Source organism: Ricinus communis, chromosome 7 (assembly GCF_019578655.1).
Source record: "Ricinus communis isolate WT05 ecotype wild-type chromosome 7, ASM1957865v1, whole genome shotgun sequence".
NCBI classification, from domain to species: Eukaryota; Viridiplantae; Streptophyta; class Magnoliopsida; order Malpighiales; family Euphorbiaceae; genus Ricinus; species Ricinus communis.
The window spans coordinates 26,634,866-26,651,133 of record NC_063262.1 but is presented as its reverse complement, the minus strand read 5'-3'; the positions used below and the strand labels follow the sequence as shown (position 1 = coordinate 26,651,133).

At 27.3% G+C, this 16,268-nt stretch overlaps 2 protein-coding genes across 2 annotated transcripts; one reads left to right on the top strand and one right to left on the bottom strand.

Moving 5' to 3' along the window:
• Positions 1 to 3,433: 3,433 nt before the first annotated feature.
• On the top strand, positions 3,434 to 5,139 carry LOC8282569 (probable xyloglucan endotransglucosylase/hydrolase protein 33). Its single transcript, XM_048376807.1, has 4 exons — positions 3,434 to 3,874; positions 3,983 to 4,083; positions 4,287 to 4,495; positions 4,602 to 5,139. Exons 1-4 carry the CDS (start codon positions 3,643 to 3,645, stop codon positions 5,017 to 5,019), a joined length of 960 nt encoding a protein of 319 aa, XP_048232764.1. The 5' UTR covers positions 3,434 to 3,642; the 3' UTR covers positions 5,020 to 5,139.
• Positions 5,140 to 6,343: 1,204 nt separating this feature from the next.
• LOC8282568 (benzaldehyde dehydrogenase, mitochondrial) lies at positions 6,344 to 10,764 on the bottom strand. The gene is made up of 11 exons (XM_048376806.1): positions 10,561 to 10,764; positions 9,537 to 9,680; positions 9,268 to 9,410; positions 9,016 to 9,169; positions 8,676 to 8,905; positions 8,416 to 8,505; positions 7,799 to 7,972; positions 7,569 to 7,706; positions 7,089 to 7,226; positions 6,942 to 7,003; positions 6,344 to 6,848 (listed from the first exon to the last, which is right to left on the bottom strand). Exons 1-11 carry the CDS (start codon positions 10,634 to 10,636, stop codon positions 6,575 to 6,577), a joined length of 1,623 nt encoding a protein of 540 aa, XP_048232763.1. The 5' UTR covers positions 10,637 to 10,764; the 3' UTR covers positions 6,344 to 6,574.
• Between the last annotated feature and the right edge of the window lie 5,504 nt (positions 10,765 to 16,268).

Below are 16,268 nucleotides of genomic sequence, written 5' to 3'. Positions count from 1 at the left end.
GTTAAAAATGGGCAGCATAAATTTGGGTTTTAAAAAGGATCTTTCTATAATAAAAGAGAGAATTATAAGAATTTATACAAAATATAAAAGTGACTTCAATAATCATTAAATAAAATTAAAAAAATCCTTCAAATTGTATGTATAAAAAATCCTTATAAACTATCGCCCAATAACATTCTCAAAAAAAATTCAAAACTAATAGAAAAATCTATATTCAAAAATATAAATATATATTTTTTATTTTTTATTTTTTAAATACGGGTTTTTATCGATAAATAAAAAATTAAATGCATTTAAATAAATTTTTCTGAAAAGTATCAATAAGCTAAAACCATGCTTCGGATTGTTTCATGCCATAAAGAGGCAAGAAAGCTATACGTACGAAACTTGCTTTTTTTCTTTTTGGTTCGGTTTTGCGTGTGGTGGCATTTGGAGATGATTGCGTTAAAGTGAAGTAATTAATTAACAAACCAGTTAATATTATTAAGAAGGTAAATAGATCACTCCACTTCATTTGTATTCTTCCATACTTTGTTTTCTTGGAATGCAGCAATTGTTATTAAGAGTGACTAGACAATGGCTTTTTAATTATGTACGTCAATAACTACATAAGAAGACAATTCGCAATAAGAAATTTAAAATTATTATATAATCTTAACTTTTTTATGAAATTAACTTTTTTTAATAAAATAAAATAAAATATTTTATTTTATTTTTTATATTAATATATAAGAATAAAATTAAATATTATAATTTTATTAGATAATTCTTTTAATGAGATGATGAATCAGAACTATATAATAATTTTTTTAAATTATTTTTGTAAACTATATTATAAATCCACTAACAACATACATTAATTGCTTCTTCTTTTTCCTTTAAAGAAAGTCATAATTTTTTAATTTTTGTGGTTTATGGATAAATATGGTTATATGCCTAGATATCCATTTCAATTATAAAAAGAATTCAACCGAGTTTAGCAAGTTTTGGTGTAGCTTTTAACTACTTAACAATAAAGGAAAATTATTATATTATGAAACAGATTTCTTTTTAATCAGTCGTTTAACCGTATGTTGCACGACCATTATTATTATTTTGACTATAAATTAAATTAATAGATATAATTGAATAAAATTTCTAATATTTAATATCAATTAATAATATATTAAAAATAATAATAAACCAATTATTTTTCAACATTCTTAATTTTTTAAAATTTTATTTATGTAATAATATAAAAATTATTTTAAAATACTTATTAATTAGTTCTACTATTATATAACTTAATACTATAATTCATATTACTATTTTTAGAACTAAAAGATTATTATATAATTAAAATATTAATTTATTATTTTCTAGAATCAGAATTATTATAACTATTTATAAATTTAGTCTAATAATAGTTGCAAATTTATGAAGCAGGTGGATGAGTTTTGAGTCTCATCCATGTATAATTTGTGAGATTTGCAGTGTGAATATGAGGGCTAAACCAGCTGGTTCTGATTAGCTATCTCAACCATAATCTTCAATCAGTTCTTTTCCCCTTCTGTTTTTCTCTTTGAAATTCCCCATTCTTTTTTGTTTCAGATTTGCTTGAAAGATGGCCGAACCGAAACCCATGTATCTTTTTGGCCCCCTGGAATCTAATCGAAGTGCCAGCTAAAAGCCCTCTGGCGAATCAAAGTGTAAAATAGACATGTCTAATCACAACCCAACTTCCCTTCCAATTTATTCTCCACACTGTCCTAATCAAAATTACATCATGATGGAATTTCTTGTTTCTCTCTAATTAAAACCAAACCCCAACTTGCTTTTTTTTTTTTTTTTTTTAAGTCAAATATATATATATGCTCATTAAATTTTGTCATGATTTCTGGTGTAAATTAACAAATACTTAAATTAATTTTTTGTGATATTTTAATTTTTTTATATTATTTTTAGTCAATAATATTTTACTGTATAAAAAATATTCAAATATTACTAAAAAATAAAATTCAAGTTTATATAAGATTAAATTGAAAAATAAAAGTGTTTAAATATAAAAAAATATAAAATATAAATATTTATTTAATTAAATTAAAAATTAAAAATATTAAATTAATTAATTGATAAAAAATTATAGATATAAATATATTTTTTTGGTTTTTTAGAGCTTCTGTCGCTTCATAAAAAAATCGAAATCCATCGTCAACTGAACTCTAAATTTTTCAAATTCAATTTAAAATTTATATACTTCAGTTGATCATTATCTTCTAGATTTTATTATATTATAATTTTAATTAAAATAGTGTTTCTCCTTTCTAAATTCTCCCATTTCACCTTATATAAAGTTCAAATAAAATCTTGGAATTTGCTATTGGACTATTTCCTAAGACTTTATTAAATTCAATGGAATTGATTAACGCTTATTAACAAGTAAAATAATGCAAAAGCAATCCTATAAGAAAAAAGAAAAAGTTAATGTAAAAGCAATATTTTAAATTGGGATTTGATCGAAAACCGATCCAATAAGAGGGTAACAATTGGAAGGTGATACGATATGGGATCATCATAACTATTTGTTCTGACTTGTGAACATTGTTTTTGACAAGGAAATTGAAAGGAGAGGACAAAATGTCAAATATAAACAACCCTAAAATAAAAAGAATTAAAGGACAATAAATTAATAAGAATGATAAAATGTTTTGTTATTTTTTCAAACTTTACACCCATTAAGGAAGGACAAAATGTTTCGTTTTGGCCCATTAAGATCTTTGGACCACTGCAAAAACAAATGGGTTTCAAAAAAAAAAAAAAAAAATTAAACACCTTCAATTATTTTTAAGAAAAAGATTATATAAATCCATTGATTTGATAAAAAAAAAAAATTATCTGTGTATTTCTTAATAAAACTTGTTTTCTACTGTTTGGTTATATTATAAAAATTATCAAGTGTTTTTCTTTTAGTGTTTGAAGAACACTTAAAATTATCACCCCTCTTTTTAATTAATAAATTATTTGAATATTAAAATTAGACCAAGTTTTAGATTTCTAAATTATAACTAAATATAAACAAAAATATTTTATTATATAATATCTCGATTATTGATGCTCAGTGAGTAGGGTGATAGTTTATAGTTGATATATTAAATTAGCATATAACTATATAATTATTCATATTTAATTTTATTATTTATGAGTTTTTGTAAGGTCCTCTATTTAGAACCCATGAATCATCTTCTTAGAAAATGACATTTTCTTTTCTTTTGATCGAAAAATATTCTTCTTTGAATCATTTTCCTGAAAGCATTAAATAGTGAAAAGTGCAAGAAATATATTTCCTAGGAAACAAACGGGAAATGTCCAAATCATGGTCCTAACTTTTGAGCAGCCCCACGAGGGTCTGTTATGCAGCCTAAAGCAACCCCATATGATCCCTACTATGTCATTGTCTTTAAGATCCAAAAGACCGCTAAGAGTAAGAATTAGTGGGAAGAGGCAGCCAGCTAGTTCACAACTAAGCAAAGATCTTACAATCTTTTGGCTAAACAGTGATGAGACTATTAGCAATCTTACAGTCCTGAAAACGAGTCACTTTTTCACTATATATATATCTAACTAACCTGACCCAGAATTTTCCATCACTAAATCTAGTGGAATATGGCATTTCTACAAGAAAGCTTCTTTTGGGTTCTTTTATTCTCGTGCATGACATTAAAGGTTTCTTCACACGTCAGGCATAGCAGGTATACGCCTCCAAATGTTACTCGTTTAACTGATCTGTTTTCTCCAGTCTCAATTGGTCAAGGATTCTCTACGTTCTTTGGAGGATCAAATATTAAGTTGCTCAATAATGGGTCTTATGCCACTCTTGCTCTTGATAAATCCTCAGGTCGGTTGATCTTGTGTGACTCTGAGCTTTGATAAATGGGACTCCTTTGTATATGTTTTTGAGTGATTCCATACTTCTTTCTGAATCTTCTTCTTTGTTTATTTGCAGGGTCTGGTTTGGCTTCAAAGAACAAATATTATTATGGATTCTTTAGTGCTGCAATAAAATTGCCTGCTGGCCTAACCTCTGGAGTTGTAGTGGCATTCTATGTAAGTCTTTCATTCTGTACTATGTACATTGAGATTTTTGGATAGAAAGCACTCTTTTTCCTTTTTCATAATACAGTAGAATTAGTTTAATTGGTTAGTGGAGTTCTTGGGTTCGTAATCAAGACCCTTATTCCAAAGAAATAAAGTACATCTAACTATAAGTCTTTGTAGAATGAATAATTAAAATGGAGTTTTTCTTTCAGATGTCTAATGCAGATACATATCCACACAGCCATGATGAGATAGACATTGAATTGCTTGGTCATGACAAGAGAAATGACTGGGTACTTCAAACAAATGTGTATGCAAATGGAAGTGTAAGCACAGGAAGAGAAGAAAAATTCTATCTTTGGTTTGATCCAACAGCAGAACACCACCATTACAGCATCATTTGGAATAGTCACCATATAGTGTAAGATAATCAATCTAGAACCCAAGTCATAATTTCTTTCAAAAAACCATCCTCTAATTTCATTCTTAGATTACCCAATTCTCGAATAACTTTGGATCAACTGCAGGTTTCTATTGGACAATGTACCAGTAAGAGAGTTTGTCCACAACAGTGCATTCCCATCAGTGTACCCATCAAAACCAATGTCAGTTTATGCAACAATCTGGGATGGATCAGAATGGGCAACACATGGAGGAAAATACCCTGTTAATTATAAGTATGGACCATTTGCTGTTTCATTTGCAGAAATGGAAATGACTGGTTGCACATATAATCCATCAGCAGATGCCTCAGGTTCTTCTTTTTCTTCTTCATGTTCTAATAAGGCTGGTCCTTCAAGCTTAGACCCTGTAGAAGGGCAAGAATTTGCTAAGCTATCAAAAGAACAAAGTATGGCTATGGACTGGGCGAGAAGAAAGCTTATGTTCTACTCTTACTGTAATGATAGATCAAGATTCAAGGTCCTGCCACCTGAGTGCAAATAAATGTAATACAGTACACTCTTAATTATAATTATTATCATTTTTCAATTTCTTGTTTCTGGAGTATTACTGTCATTATTATTTTTGTTCCCCAGGTAGGAGGAAATAAATATTATAGCATCTTTTACAGATTACAGTAATCACATTCAGAGCTAATGCCAGAGATCATAAGCAACTTTCTTTCTTTTCTTTTTTTAAAGGAAATATGGTTGGAGTTGGAAGGTGGAAGTCTCATAAGAATTTGTGATGTTATTATTACATTCTGGCAAAAGAAAATGATTAATGTAATTTTCATATTTATTGACAACTTTGAGAAGTATGCCTGTTCTTACAATTTAAGAACTTTTTCTTTTTTTTTTTTAAAAAGAAATCAGTACTCCGTTAGTCGTTAAAAATAAATGATTGCTTTTAGCTTGTAATTATCTCAAAAGCAAAACTCTCTGAAAAAAAATGAAGAATTTAAGCTCGGATTGTGAAATGCTGAATCAAAACGGTAAGTAGCTCAGCTAATTTATTGTTTTCTTAGCTTGCCCATATCAACAAGTAGACAAATTCTGCAGATTCATAATTTGAAAACGTAGAATTATAATTGAGCACAGACAGCTGGGATCTGAGACCATAAATAGCTGGATGGGAAGTTGGGGATAATGCCCATTAATGAAACCTAGAAACTGCATGGATGCTTCCTTAGACATGTCAACACCTAACTGCCATTGCTACAGAGTTGGGCCAAAGCTATGACAATGGAAGACTATGATTCTCGTTCCCTTATAGCTGATCCATGCCCAAAATCTACTGTCCTTTTATTGACCCGTAGGCACCAGGTTTGTGATCTTTCTATTAGTTGTTCGATAACTGCATACTTTTCTCCTTTACTACATGTTTACTTTTTGGGAAAAGTACAGAGCCATTAACATAATCAAGAATCAGACAACAGCAAAGGAAGTCTTATTGTCTCATAAGTCGCAATATGATGATTCCATGTTGATTTGGTATTTGAATCTAATAAAATAATAATTAATGGGAGGAGAAAGTAAATCAGTTCATAATGAATCTTAGACGTAAATGATGTCAACCAGGTTGGTCCAAAATTCTGCTCCTTAGAGGAGGTTCCTCCCCCATTTTGCTCAATAATTGGCTTCACCTATGGAAATCTTTTGGTTGCAGTAAATCCACGTCTATATATCTACTAGTTGCGTAAGGATTCATTCCCAACCTAAATTATCTAATTATGAAACTGTAGGGTCTAATTTAATTCAATTTTGATGCTTGATAAAAGTAATTATGTTTTATTCTCAACTTCCATGGCTGTCCTTGAAGAGATATGTAGAAGAATCAAACGTAGAAGCAGCATTAACATTACCAAATTAACTAACCAAGCCATAATTGCAGATGATATAAAGATGCATTTGAATTTATAAAAGACGAAATTCATCTCATGTTCTTCGCAAGCTAACATTTAATCTTCGTCATCATCACCTTCTTAATCCTCTTCTTCTGGCAGTCTCTTTGTTTTCATGCAGCCTGCTCTTTTATTTACATCTAATTTAAGGAGTGTCTATAGCCATGCCGGATTCTTCAAGGGAGTAACCACAGCCTTCACTTGCAAGTAATTGTTAAGACTGTAAATACCCTTTTCTCTTCCAGTTCCACTCATCTTAAATCCACCAAAAGGAATGGCTGCATCAAAGACATCAAAGCAATTGATCCATACTGTTCCTGCCCGTAAAGCACGTGTCAGGATGTTAGCAGTGTCTATGTTCTGTGTAAAGACCCCAGCAGCCAGCCCGTATCTAGTGTTGTTTGCTCTGTGTATAACTTCATCAAGATCCCTGCAAGTATTTCAAACATAAATATGCTTGTAATGCAATACTTTTTCTTATGATAAGACGCAGGAAAAACAAATATATCATCACTTTGCTTACTTGAATTTCAAGATCGACTGAACTGGACCGAATATCTCATCTTGCGCGATCAGCATATCATCCTAGTGCAAGTAATAATTGTGACAGTTAGCTAATAAAACCACAATTCATCTCATGTACAAAATGATTCATTTATAAGCATCATACCTTAACATTTGAGAAAACTGTAGGCTGGATATAATAACCCTTAGCACCAAATCTATCGCCTCCAGTTTCAAGGGTAGCTCCACTTTCAACCCCAGACCTAATGTACTTCAGTATCTTCTCAAATTGTTCTGAATCAATCTGTTCATTCAAGTAGGGCACATCAAAACCAATTATTATTGCCTTAAAAAGCAGTCAAAGAATTGTTAGGGTGAAGGAGGAAAAATTATTTTGATTTAATAGAGTTGAGATCTATGCGACTTATAGATTACAGAAAATGTATGCTAAAATGCATTAGGACGTATGAAGAAGGAAAATTTATTTTGATTTATTAGATTTTAGTTCTATGCAAACTATAGATTACAGACAATGTCTGCTAAAATGCATTAGGAGAAGAAAATGTTAGTTGTTTCATAGCTTGTTCAATACCAAAATCACCATTGCAGTAGTATTATACTATAAAAGAGAGTGTTGCTGATTTACCTGAGGGCCTTGTTCGACACCTCCCTTAAATGGGTCACCAACAACACGCTTTAGAGCACGTGCCTTTGCTTTCTCTATGAACTCATCATATACGCGCTCATGCACAAATGTGCGGGATCCGGCACAGCAGCATTGACCCTGCAGATTACACGTAACCTTGTTTAGTGAAATGTAGAAGTTACTTCTATTAAATCTCTTATATGTTCAGAAGCATCTGGTTGGGCATATACCTGATTAAAGAATAAAGCAAAGTGAGCCAGTTCAACAGCCTGATCAATATCAGCATCCTCACAAACAATAAAAGGGGACTTCCCTCCAAGCTCCAAAGTTACTGGCTTAAGATTGCTTCTTGCAGCTAACTCGAGCACAATCTTTCCTGTGCCAGTGGATCCAGTAAAAGCAAGCTGAACAGAAATTGCGAACAAGTGGTGAGACATGAAAGTATAGTCAGGAAACAGATCTATGTGCTCTAAAAAATGTACTATGGAATTTTTCATATTCACTGTTTTGGGCAAAATGTATACCTTAAGCATATTATTGGAGGTAATGAATTCCATCAACAGGTATAGATTATCAACATTTGATCATAATTGTAAAGTGATAGATAAACTGGCAGAAACATACCGAACTTTTAACAGTTTCCACTTAAACATTTCCAGTTGAACTTATAATTTAGAATGAAAATTTAAACACCATTTCTCCCACAAAGTTTAAATGCATATCAGGAGAAACAAAATAAGCCTCTGACATTAAGTTGAGGACCCAGATGCAAAATAGATCTAGTTCGTACTTGAGAACATTTAAGTGGAACAGATATGTTTTATGACTTTTAGGCGATCTCAAATACCTTATCTACATCCATATGGCTGGCAAGGGCTGCACCAGCAGTTGGACCAAAACCAGAAACCACATTCAGAACCCCTTCTGGAAGTCCAGCCTGTTAGAATGATTACCAAATTAGAAATAGCGCTGAAAAACATAACTAAATACTTGATAGTCAAGCTTTAGGTCATGAAAGGAGGAAAATGAGTTCTTTCTTATGGAATAGAACACAAAGTAGAACTTATGTGTTTCAATTTATACAGCATAAATAGTCATTAAAGCTACCTCATGAAACAGCTTAGATATATAGAGAGCAGATAATGGTGTCTGCTCTGCTGTCTTGAGAACAATAGAATTGCCGCATGCTAATGCTGGTCCAACCTTCCAAGCATACATGAGAAGAGGAAAATTCCATGGAATAATCTGACCTGCAACACCAATTGGTTCATGCAAGGTTTGAACATGATGCTGCCCATCAGCTGGAACAGTGAGACCGTGAATCTTATCCGCCCAACCTAAGAGAAAAAGAAAAAGAAAACCTTTCAAGTATAATTCATACAACATAATAGCATAGAAATTAGCATCTCCATTTGCACTCCTTTTTTTATTTATTTTGTTTTCGTACCAGCATAGTATCGAAATAGCCGTGCAACCATTGGTATTTCGCCTTTAGCAGCCTGCTCATATGGTTTTCCATTATCCCAAGTCTCAAGTGCAGCGAGTTCATCGTTATGCTTTTCAATCAAATCAGCAAAGCGCAACATTATCCTTGACCTTTCCTGAAACACTCAACATGAAATTCTCAAATTAGAATAATTTTCAAGTTGAAAAAATAGCAGAACAAAGTAATCTGTAACTTAAAGAAAAGAAAAGTTACGTAAGCAGTCATCTTTGGCCATGATCCTTCATCAAATGCTTTGCGAGCAGCAGAAACTGCTCGATTTATATCTTCAGCATCACCTTCAGCAACATGGGCAATAACTTCACCTGTCCTGGGGTCCAATGTTGGAAAAGTCCTCCCTAAAAGCACAAGATTTAGTAAATGCTCAATCAGTGCTCATCATAACAACATTGATGTTTTCTTATTGTTTTCTCTCCTGAACAAATAACAAATACGTTGTCAATGGTGTTGGTACGAAAATTCACCTGAAGCGGCATCAACAAACTGCCCATTAATTAAGAGTTTAGTATAACTGACAGAGACAGATGGAACAATTGGTTCTTCAAGAGCGGCAGTAGCAGTTGCAGTGGTATATCTACTGATTCCTCTGCTAAGATCAAAATTCCTACCTAAGGAAGATAGGATTGCGTATTTAATGAGCAAATCAGTACAATAAATGTGAGACCACCAAATTCAATAGTCAAAATCAAACAGCAAAACTATCAGAAAAATAATAGTAATAATAATAACAGTGTGAAGGCAGTTGAAATGGGTGTCTCTGTTACACTTAGAAAATGAGAACCCATTTTTGACTTTGATAAAACTTACAAAACAATAGGAGAAAAAACTGCAAGATTTAATGTCAGTGTCAACATAACAAATATCCTTACATGCATATATGGCATAAGATAGAACCAAAATGGTAGGAGATGGAAGGGCCCACCTTCACCATGATGGTAGGTCCCTCAAGTGGTAAAACAGGCATTTCACTTCTCAAAATGATAATGAGAGAGAAAAAACAAAAAAAAAATTAAAGAAGAATCAAGCTGAAAGCAAGAGAAAGAGATCTGAACAAGTCCTAGACAATAACACCATCACCATTCACCACCACCAAGAACAAAAACAAGAAAGTGCAAGCTATGAATCTAGACGTTTAGCATAGGAAAACCAAATATTAATTCATTGAAAAAGTATTTATATGTATCAGTATCAGTTTTATGATCCAAGTCTCTTTCTTCTTTTCTATTTAAAAGAAAAATAAAATTGAAATATAGCAAAACTAAGCAAGAACCCAATTAAGGTTTTCTCTTTTTAATGTTAAAATCTAAATTAACCAACTTCAACTCTCCACTTTTCTCATCAACCAACCAAGAAAAGAAGTAAATAATCAAAAACCAGAATCTGAAAACAAGCAATCGGTATGCTTTTAATCTGTGATCCTTTTGCCAAGTTCCAATAAAACAAAGCCAAGAAAGAAAAAGAAATCAACACTGTGATACTGTCACGTACCTCCAGAAAACAGAGCAGAACCAGAACCAGAATTAATGGAACAAGAAAGTAACCATGATATCCTTCTACTACCCATAATTATCTCTCTCTCTCTCTCTCTCTTCTCTCTCTCTCTCTGTTTCTTTCTTTATATAAACTTTCTTGAGCCTGTGTCAATGTAGAGTTGATAATGCTCTAGGACTCTTCTCTATCATATATATATATATATATATATATAAATAATATGTGTCTTATCTCCAATATATATATTTATATAGTAAAGTTGGTGAATCCTGCGTTTTCTTACTTTATATATTAGTTTTCAGATAAGGATTAAAATAAATAGAAATTTACTGTTCAATATTATCTTTAATATTTTTCTGGGTTTTAATTTTCTTGCCACACTGAGGAAAATGATACTTAGAGCAAGAAACATATAAAGTAAGAAAGAATGCATGAGCCAACTCCCCCACTAATTATATCCAACTCACGAAAATTATGCATTGAGTTGTTAAAGACGTCCGACTGAAAATTAGAATTGAAAGAAAGAAAAAAAAAACACTAATTGTTATTTAATAGTTTCTAGAATTATGAATTTTTTAGTTCAAAACTTAATATAAATATTATATAAGATACATAATTTATATATATATATATATATATAAGTCAAATTTCCAATTTATATTCTTTTACTTAATTAATTTTTTTATAAAATTTGAGATATTATATATTCTTACAATTATGATGAATATATATATTAATAAAAAATTAAGATAAATAAATTGAAAAACTTTTCATTAAGCGAATAATAATTTAATTCAATTTATTTTATTATTAAATACTCTAATAATAAAAAGATATTTATATGATTGTATTACTTTTTACATAAAGTTCATTCTTGACTTTAAGATTAATGACCTTTTCTTTATATTTGTGTCGATGTTTATCAAAGTCTTCTTTTTATTATTCAAATAACATTCATATATTCAATAGAAAATTTAGTATAAAATATTTTATTTAATTATTCAATATAAAATTTAATATAAAATATTTTATTTTATTTTATTATATAGTTATCTATTATTTTTAATATTTTACTTAAATTTGTATGGTATGGTAGTATTCAATTCTAATTATCGAATTTTATAATTTTTTTAGCATAAAAATTAAATAGCTCTAAAGTGGATACTAATATAGTTAGATTAGTTAAATTTTGAAACAGAAAAGAAATTTAAATTAAATTAAAGAGAAATGGATAAAATCATTAATTATAGGTCTGATTATCAATTAAAATCATAAATTTTACATACTTTAATAATTTTATCTAATTATTTATAAATTTTTAAATAAATATTATATTAATTTATTTTTAAAAATATCTTTTAATAGTAATTTTTAAAATTTTATAATAAAAAAATAACAGGACAAGTTAAGTCTACTCACTAAAAAAAATATTCATAAGCCAACAAAAATTTTACTAATATAAAATGTGTGACAAATTCACACATGTGGAATTTTTAATAACTATATTATTAAGTTTATAACAATTTTTTATTAATTTATAATTAATTTTAAATAAAATTATTAAAAATTAAATAATTAAAAATTTAATTAATAATTAGGCCATAATTAAATGAACTGTTAAATTGCTTTGTTTTATCCTAATTGCTAGTAAGGTCTCTTTTGCCACTTCTTACAATGTTTGGAGGAGCTGTCATCTTCGTTACGTTTGAGGGTCTGTCGGTGCTTTTGTAAGTGAAGAGGAAAGAATGATAAAAATAAAATAACTAATTTTAATCTTTTTGTTTAAATGAGTTAAAAAGGTGCATAGAAGAATAATTTCTTAAACTCACTTTAAGCCTTTTATCATAAAATCTAGAGCCCTAATTTAAGGATAACTTTTAAGATAAAAAGAATTTCTGACATGTATTACTAAATATATTTTTATATTTATTATATAATCAATTTGGTAATTAATTATAATTACAAAATAATTTTTAATTTTAGAAAACAACATATGAATTATGTTATTAATATTAATTATATAATTAACAAATAGGAATTTTTATATGTGAAATTTTTTAAATATAAATCTTTTTAATATTGTATATTAATTTTCCATACATAAATACTACATTAACATAAAAAATTTATATTTAATATATTAATTAATAAATTATTTTTAATTAAAGGTTATTTTAATATTAATTAAATATTTTAATTATAATTTTATATTAACTAATCAATTTATTTTTAATTATATAATAATTTTTAAGAAAAACAATTATTTTTTAATATTATTTAGTTATATAATTAGTAAATCGATAATAAAAATTTTGAAATGAAATTAAATATAATTTTGAAATATCAAAATTCTTATGAGATTTTTTCTATAAATTTTGTTTGCTTTTTTTCGTTTCTTTTTTCTTTAAAAAGAAAAAGGATGATCATAAATTGACGCATAACAAATGAATTTATAATGGAAAGGCTTTTTAGTTAATAAGCTAAAATATAAATAGATTTTATTTTTTTGAAAGCAAAATTTAAATAGATTTTTAAGAATTAGAAATTGGACTGATAAATTTCTATTGACTTGGGAATTCATTCTTATCTGTGTACTGTCATTGTCAATAATTTTGATATTTTATTTTGTTTACAGATAATGAACGAATTTAATCATTTATGATTTTTATATATTTAATATAATATTATACTTTTTTATTTATTTTTGTATTAAAATATACATAATAAATTTTATAATCTGTAAAGATAATTTATTTAATTTATATTTATAATTAAATGAACTAATAAAAAATTAACAGTTAATATAAATAAAGAATCCACATAATAATGGAAGAAAGTAATTTCTTATATTTTACTTTTAATGGATTACAAATGGTTTATACCATTTTCAAAAAACAGTAAATTATTTTATTTTCTTTTAAATGGAAAAGAAATATAATTTTTCATTAATACCACTAAAAGTAATCTATCAAATAAACATAAATTATATAAAGACAAACATCAATATTTAAATCTATAGGTTTGTTCTATTTTTAATTTTAAGAAAGATTTCTTTATTTTTTTATTTTTCTATTTTCCTTCTTTTCTTTTAATAATATCATATTACAAGTCATTCCATCAAATAATAGACTAAAAGCTTCAGATCTAAAATTTTAGCTAATTAGTTTAATTGAAAATGAAATCGACAGTTCTACTGCTAAACTTTTTTTGTATTTATTGTATTAATGGGACGGACGTAAAAACATTAATACATCTCTAGAGTTAACTAAAAAAATAAAATTTTAAAAATTAATAATAGAAACTACAGAATTTTAGGATGTGGGTACTTATAAAAAAATTAGACAGTTTTCTCAAAAAGAAATTCGAATGAGAATAGGAAAAAAATTAATATATATGTGTTATTTTTATAAAATAAAAATATAAAATATATTTTTATATTTTTTAAATCATATATAATAAAATTAAGAGTTATTAAACTCTAAATCAATATTATCAAAGATAAATAGTATGATAATAATGACTGATTAAAATAAAAATAGTCAAATTATTGCGAATCAAATTTTTTTAACGGAAAGATATATATTTTAGTTATAATTTACAAACACATATTTTTTTTTGTTTTTCTAAATTAGTGAAACCGCAATCTCTAAAATATAAAATGGTCAATGAATAATTGAAAAGGGAAAGATAATTATCTTTTTGTAGTCGTTGACAATTGCTTTTTATTAAAGAAAAATCAGCATTGAATATTCAACAATTTCTTCTTTCTTTCAAAATAAATTCATCATTAATATCCGCCACGAGAAGATGAAGTTATACATAAAACTTATAAAAGAAACAAAAACAAAACTCGTAAAGAAAAAAGAAATAAATCCACAATGACAAAAATAACTAATAGTTATATAATTTATTAATAATGTTAAACTTAATAACCAATAAATCGTAATTCAATTAATACTTAATAACAGAATAGTGAAAATATAAAACTTTTATACTTAGATTACAAAAGTAGTTAAAAAAAAAATTAACAGGTTAAGAAACTTATATATACAATATAATAAATAGAAAAATTTCGATATGTATATATGTCATATAAAAAATAATAAAATAAATAGTAAGAGTTTTAACAGTATAATTTATTAAAAATAATTATTATATAGATGTATAAAAATTTATTAATGTAATAAAATAGATAAAAATATTAAAATTGATAAATATATATACTTCTCATGTATATTTATTTTAATATATAATAAATACAGAAATTTTATAAAAATATATTATATGATTTATATAAAATATTAATATAGATATAATAAAAGTATTATAAAAATAAAAATAAAAATAAAACTTATTTTTCTATATGAATAATAATTATAAGTTAAATTATTTATAATATATATAAGATAAGATTTTTAAATATAAAATAAATAAAATAATTTTATAATAGTATGAGTAAATTGCCGGTTAAAATATATTTATAATTTCGCATAATAAAAAGAAAATGGATACAGGATACTCAAAATCCTTGAGACAGATCAATTATATTGGGAAGAGGATGCAAGTGTTCAATGAGACCGGATGGCTTTCATGTGTTCACATCCAGGAAATCAGGAGCAAATGCTAATTAATTATTGCATCTTTATCTACATAGCATTTGCAGCTTTGTTGTCCTCTCATGTTCAAATCAAAAAGTTCATCATCCCATTTAAGACTTTATTTTGGTGGGAATGATGAGAAAGAAAATAATTTTATATGCTTTTTTTTAAAGGATAGTTCATTTTTTAAAATTTATATAGGAATTAGAAGAATTAATTTTTGAAATAATATTATTAATTTTATCACTATTTCTCTGAAATGTCTTTATTAGATTTTCTATAAAAATTATAATTCTAAAGTACAAAATATGAAAATTAATTATATATAATAATATTTATATTAATTAATGAAAAATATTATTGACAATTACTTACTAAACTAATTATTACCCTGAGGTTTCATAGATGATTTTGATAATGTAAAATATTATTACTACTAACAATCTTATTTAGTATTGTTGTTCTTAGTATGTAATCGTTAATTATAATTGATATATATAAATAAAGATGAAGGTATAAATGTAAAGATGGATTAAGAGTCAAGGACTTTGAATATTTGAATTATTATGAAGATCAAAATAAAATAATGAAGTAATAAAGATGGAAAGAGTGATAGAATATAGAAAGGCAATGCAAAGAGCATGGAGTGAAGAAACTCTTTTGGACATGGATGATCTCAATTGAATAAAATTAGTTAGGTGAAGTTTAGAGAATAAATTGTACTACTTATAAGAGTATATGAGGGCAAGACATATATGAATGGACGATTACATCATTATGCTTTCAGGAACAAAAATTAGAATAATTTTTAGACTTAGAACAATGAAATTTCAGATTTTTGAGTGAATTATACTCAAGCTATCAAATTGGATTGCAGTCGGTGAAGTCAATTAGAATTAATGGCAATATTTATACAAGAGGAATTCTAATATGCCTTTCCCTAAATTTATATTCATGGGAATATAATTTCATATGGAAAAGGTCTTACATCAATCCGAGTTGTATGGAAAACGCAACAGTAAAAATACTAAAGCACGTCCAAACCGTTAAGACTAGATGAGCAATAAAATATTTTAATTTTTTAGAGTATGAAAATTGTTGATTTTG

Bases quoted from the DNA above. Each gene is read 5' to 3' on its own strand.
- LOC8282569 (XM_048376807.1), top strand. From the start codon at position 3,643: ATGGCATTTCTACAAGAAAGCTTCTTTTGGGTTCTTTTATTCTCGTGC. The intron at 3,875-3,982 runs GTCGGTTGATCT...GTTTATTTGCAG, and splicing joins TGCTCTTGATAAATCCTCAG to GGTCTGGTTTGGCTTCAAAG. The intron at 4,496-4,601 runs GTAAGATAATCA...GATCAACTGCAG, and splicing joins TGGAATAGTCACCATATAGT to GTTTCTATTGGACAATGTAC.
- LOC8282568 (XM_048376806.1), bottom strand. From the start codon at position 10,636: ATGGGTAGTAGAAGGATATCATGGTTACTTTCTTGTTCCATTAATTCT. The intron at 9,681-10,560 runs GTACGTGACAGT...TATCTTCCTTAG, and splicing joins TTCTGCTCTGTTTTCTGGAG to GTAGGAATTTTGATCTTAGC. The intron at 9,170-9,267 runs GTAACTTTTCTT...TGAGTGTTTCAG, and splicing joins GGCCAAAGATGACTGCTTAC to GAAAGGTCAAGGATAATGTT.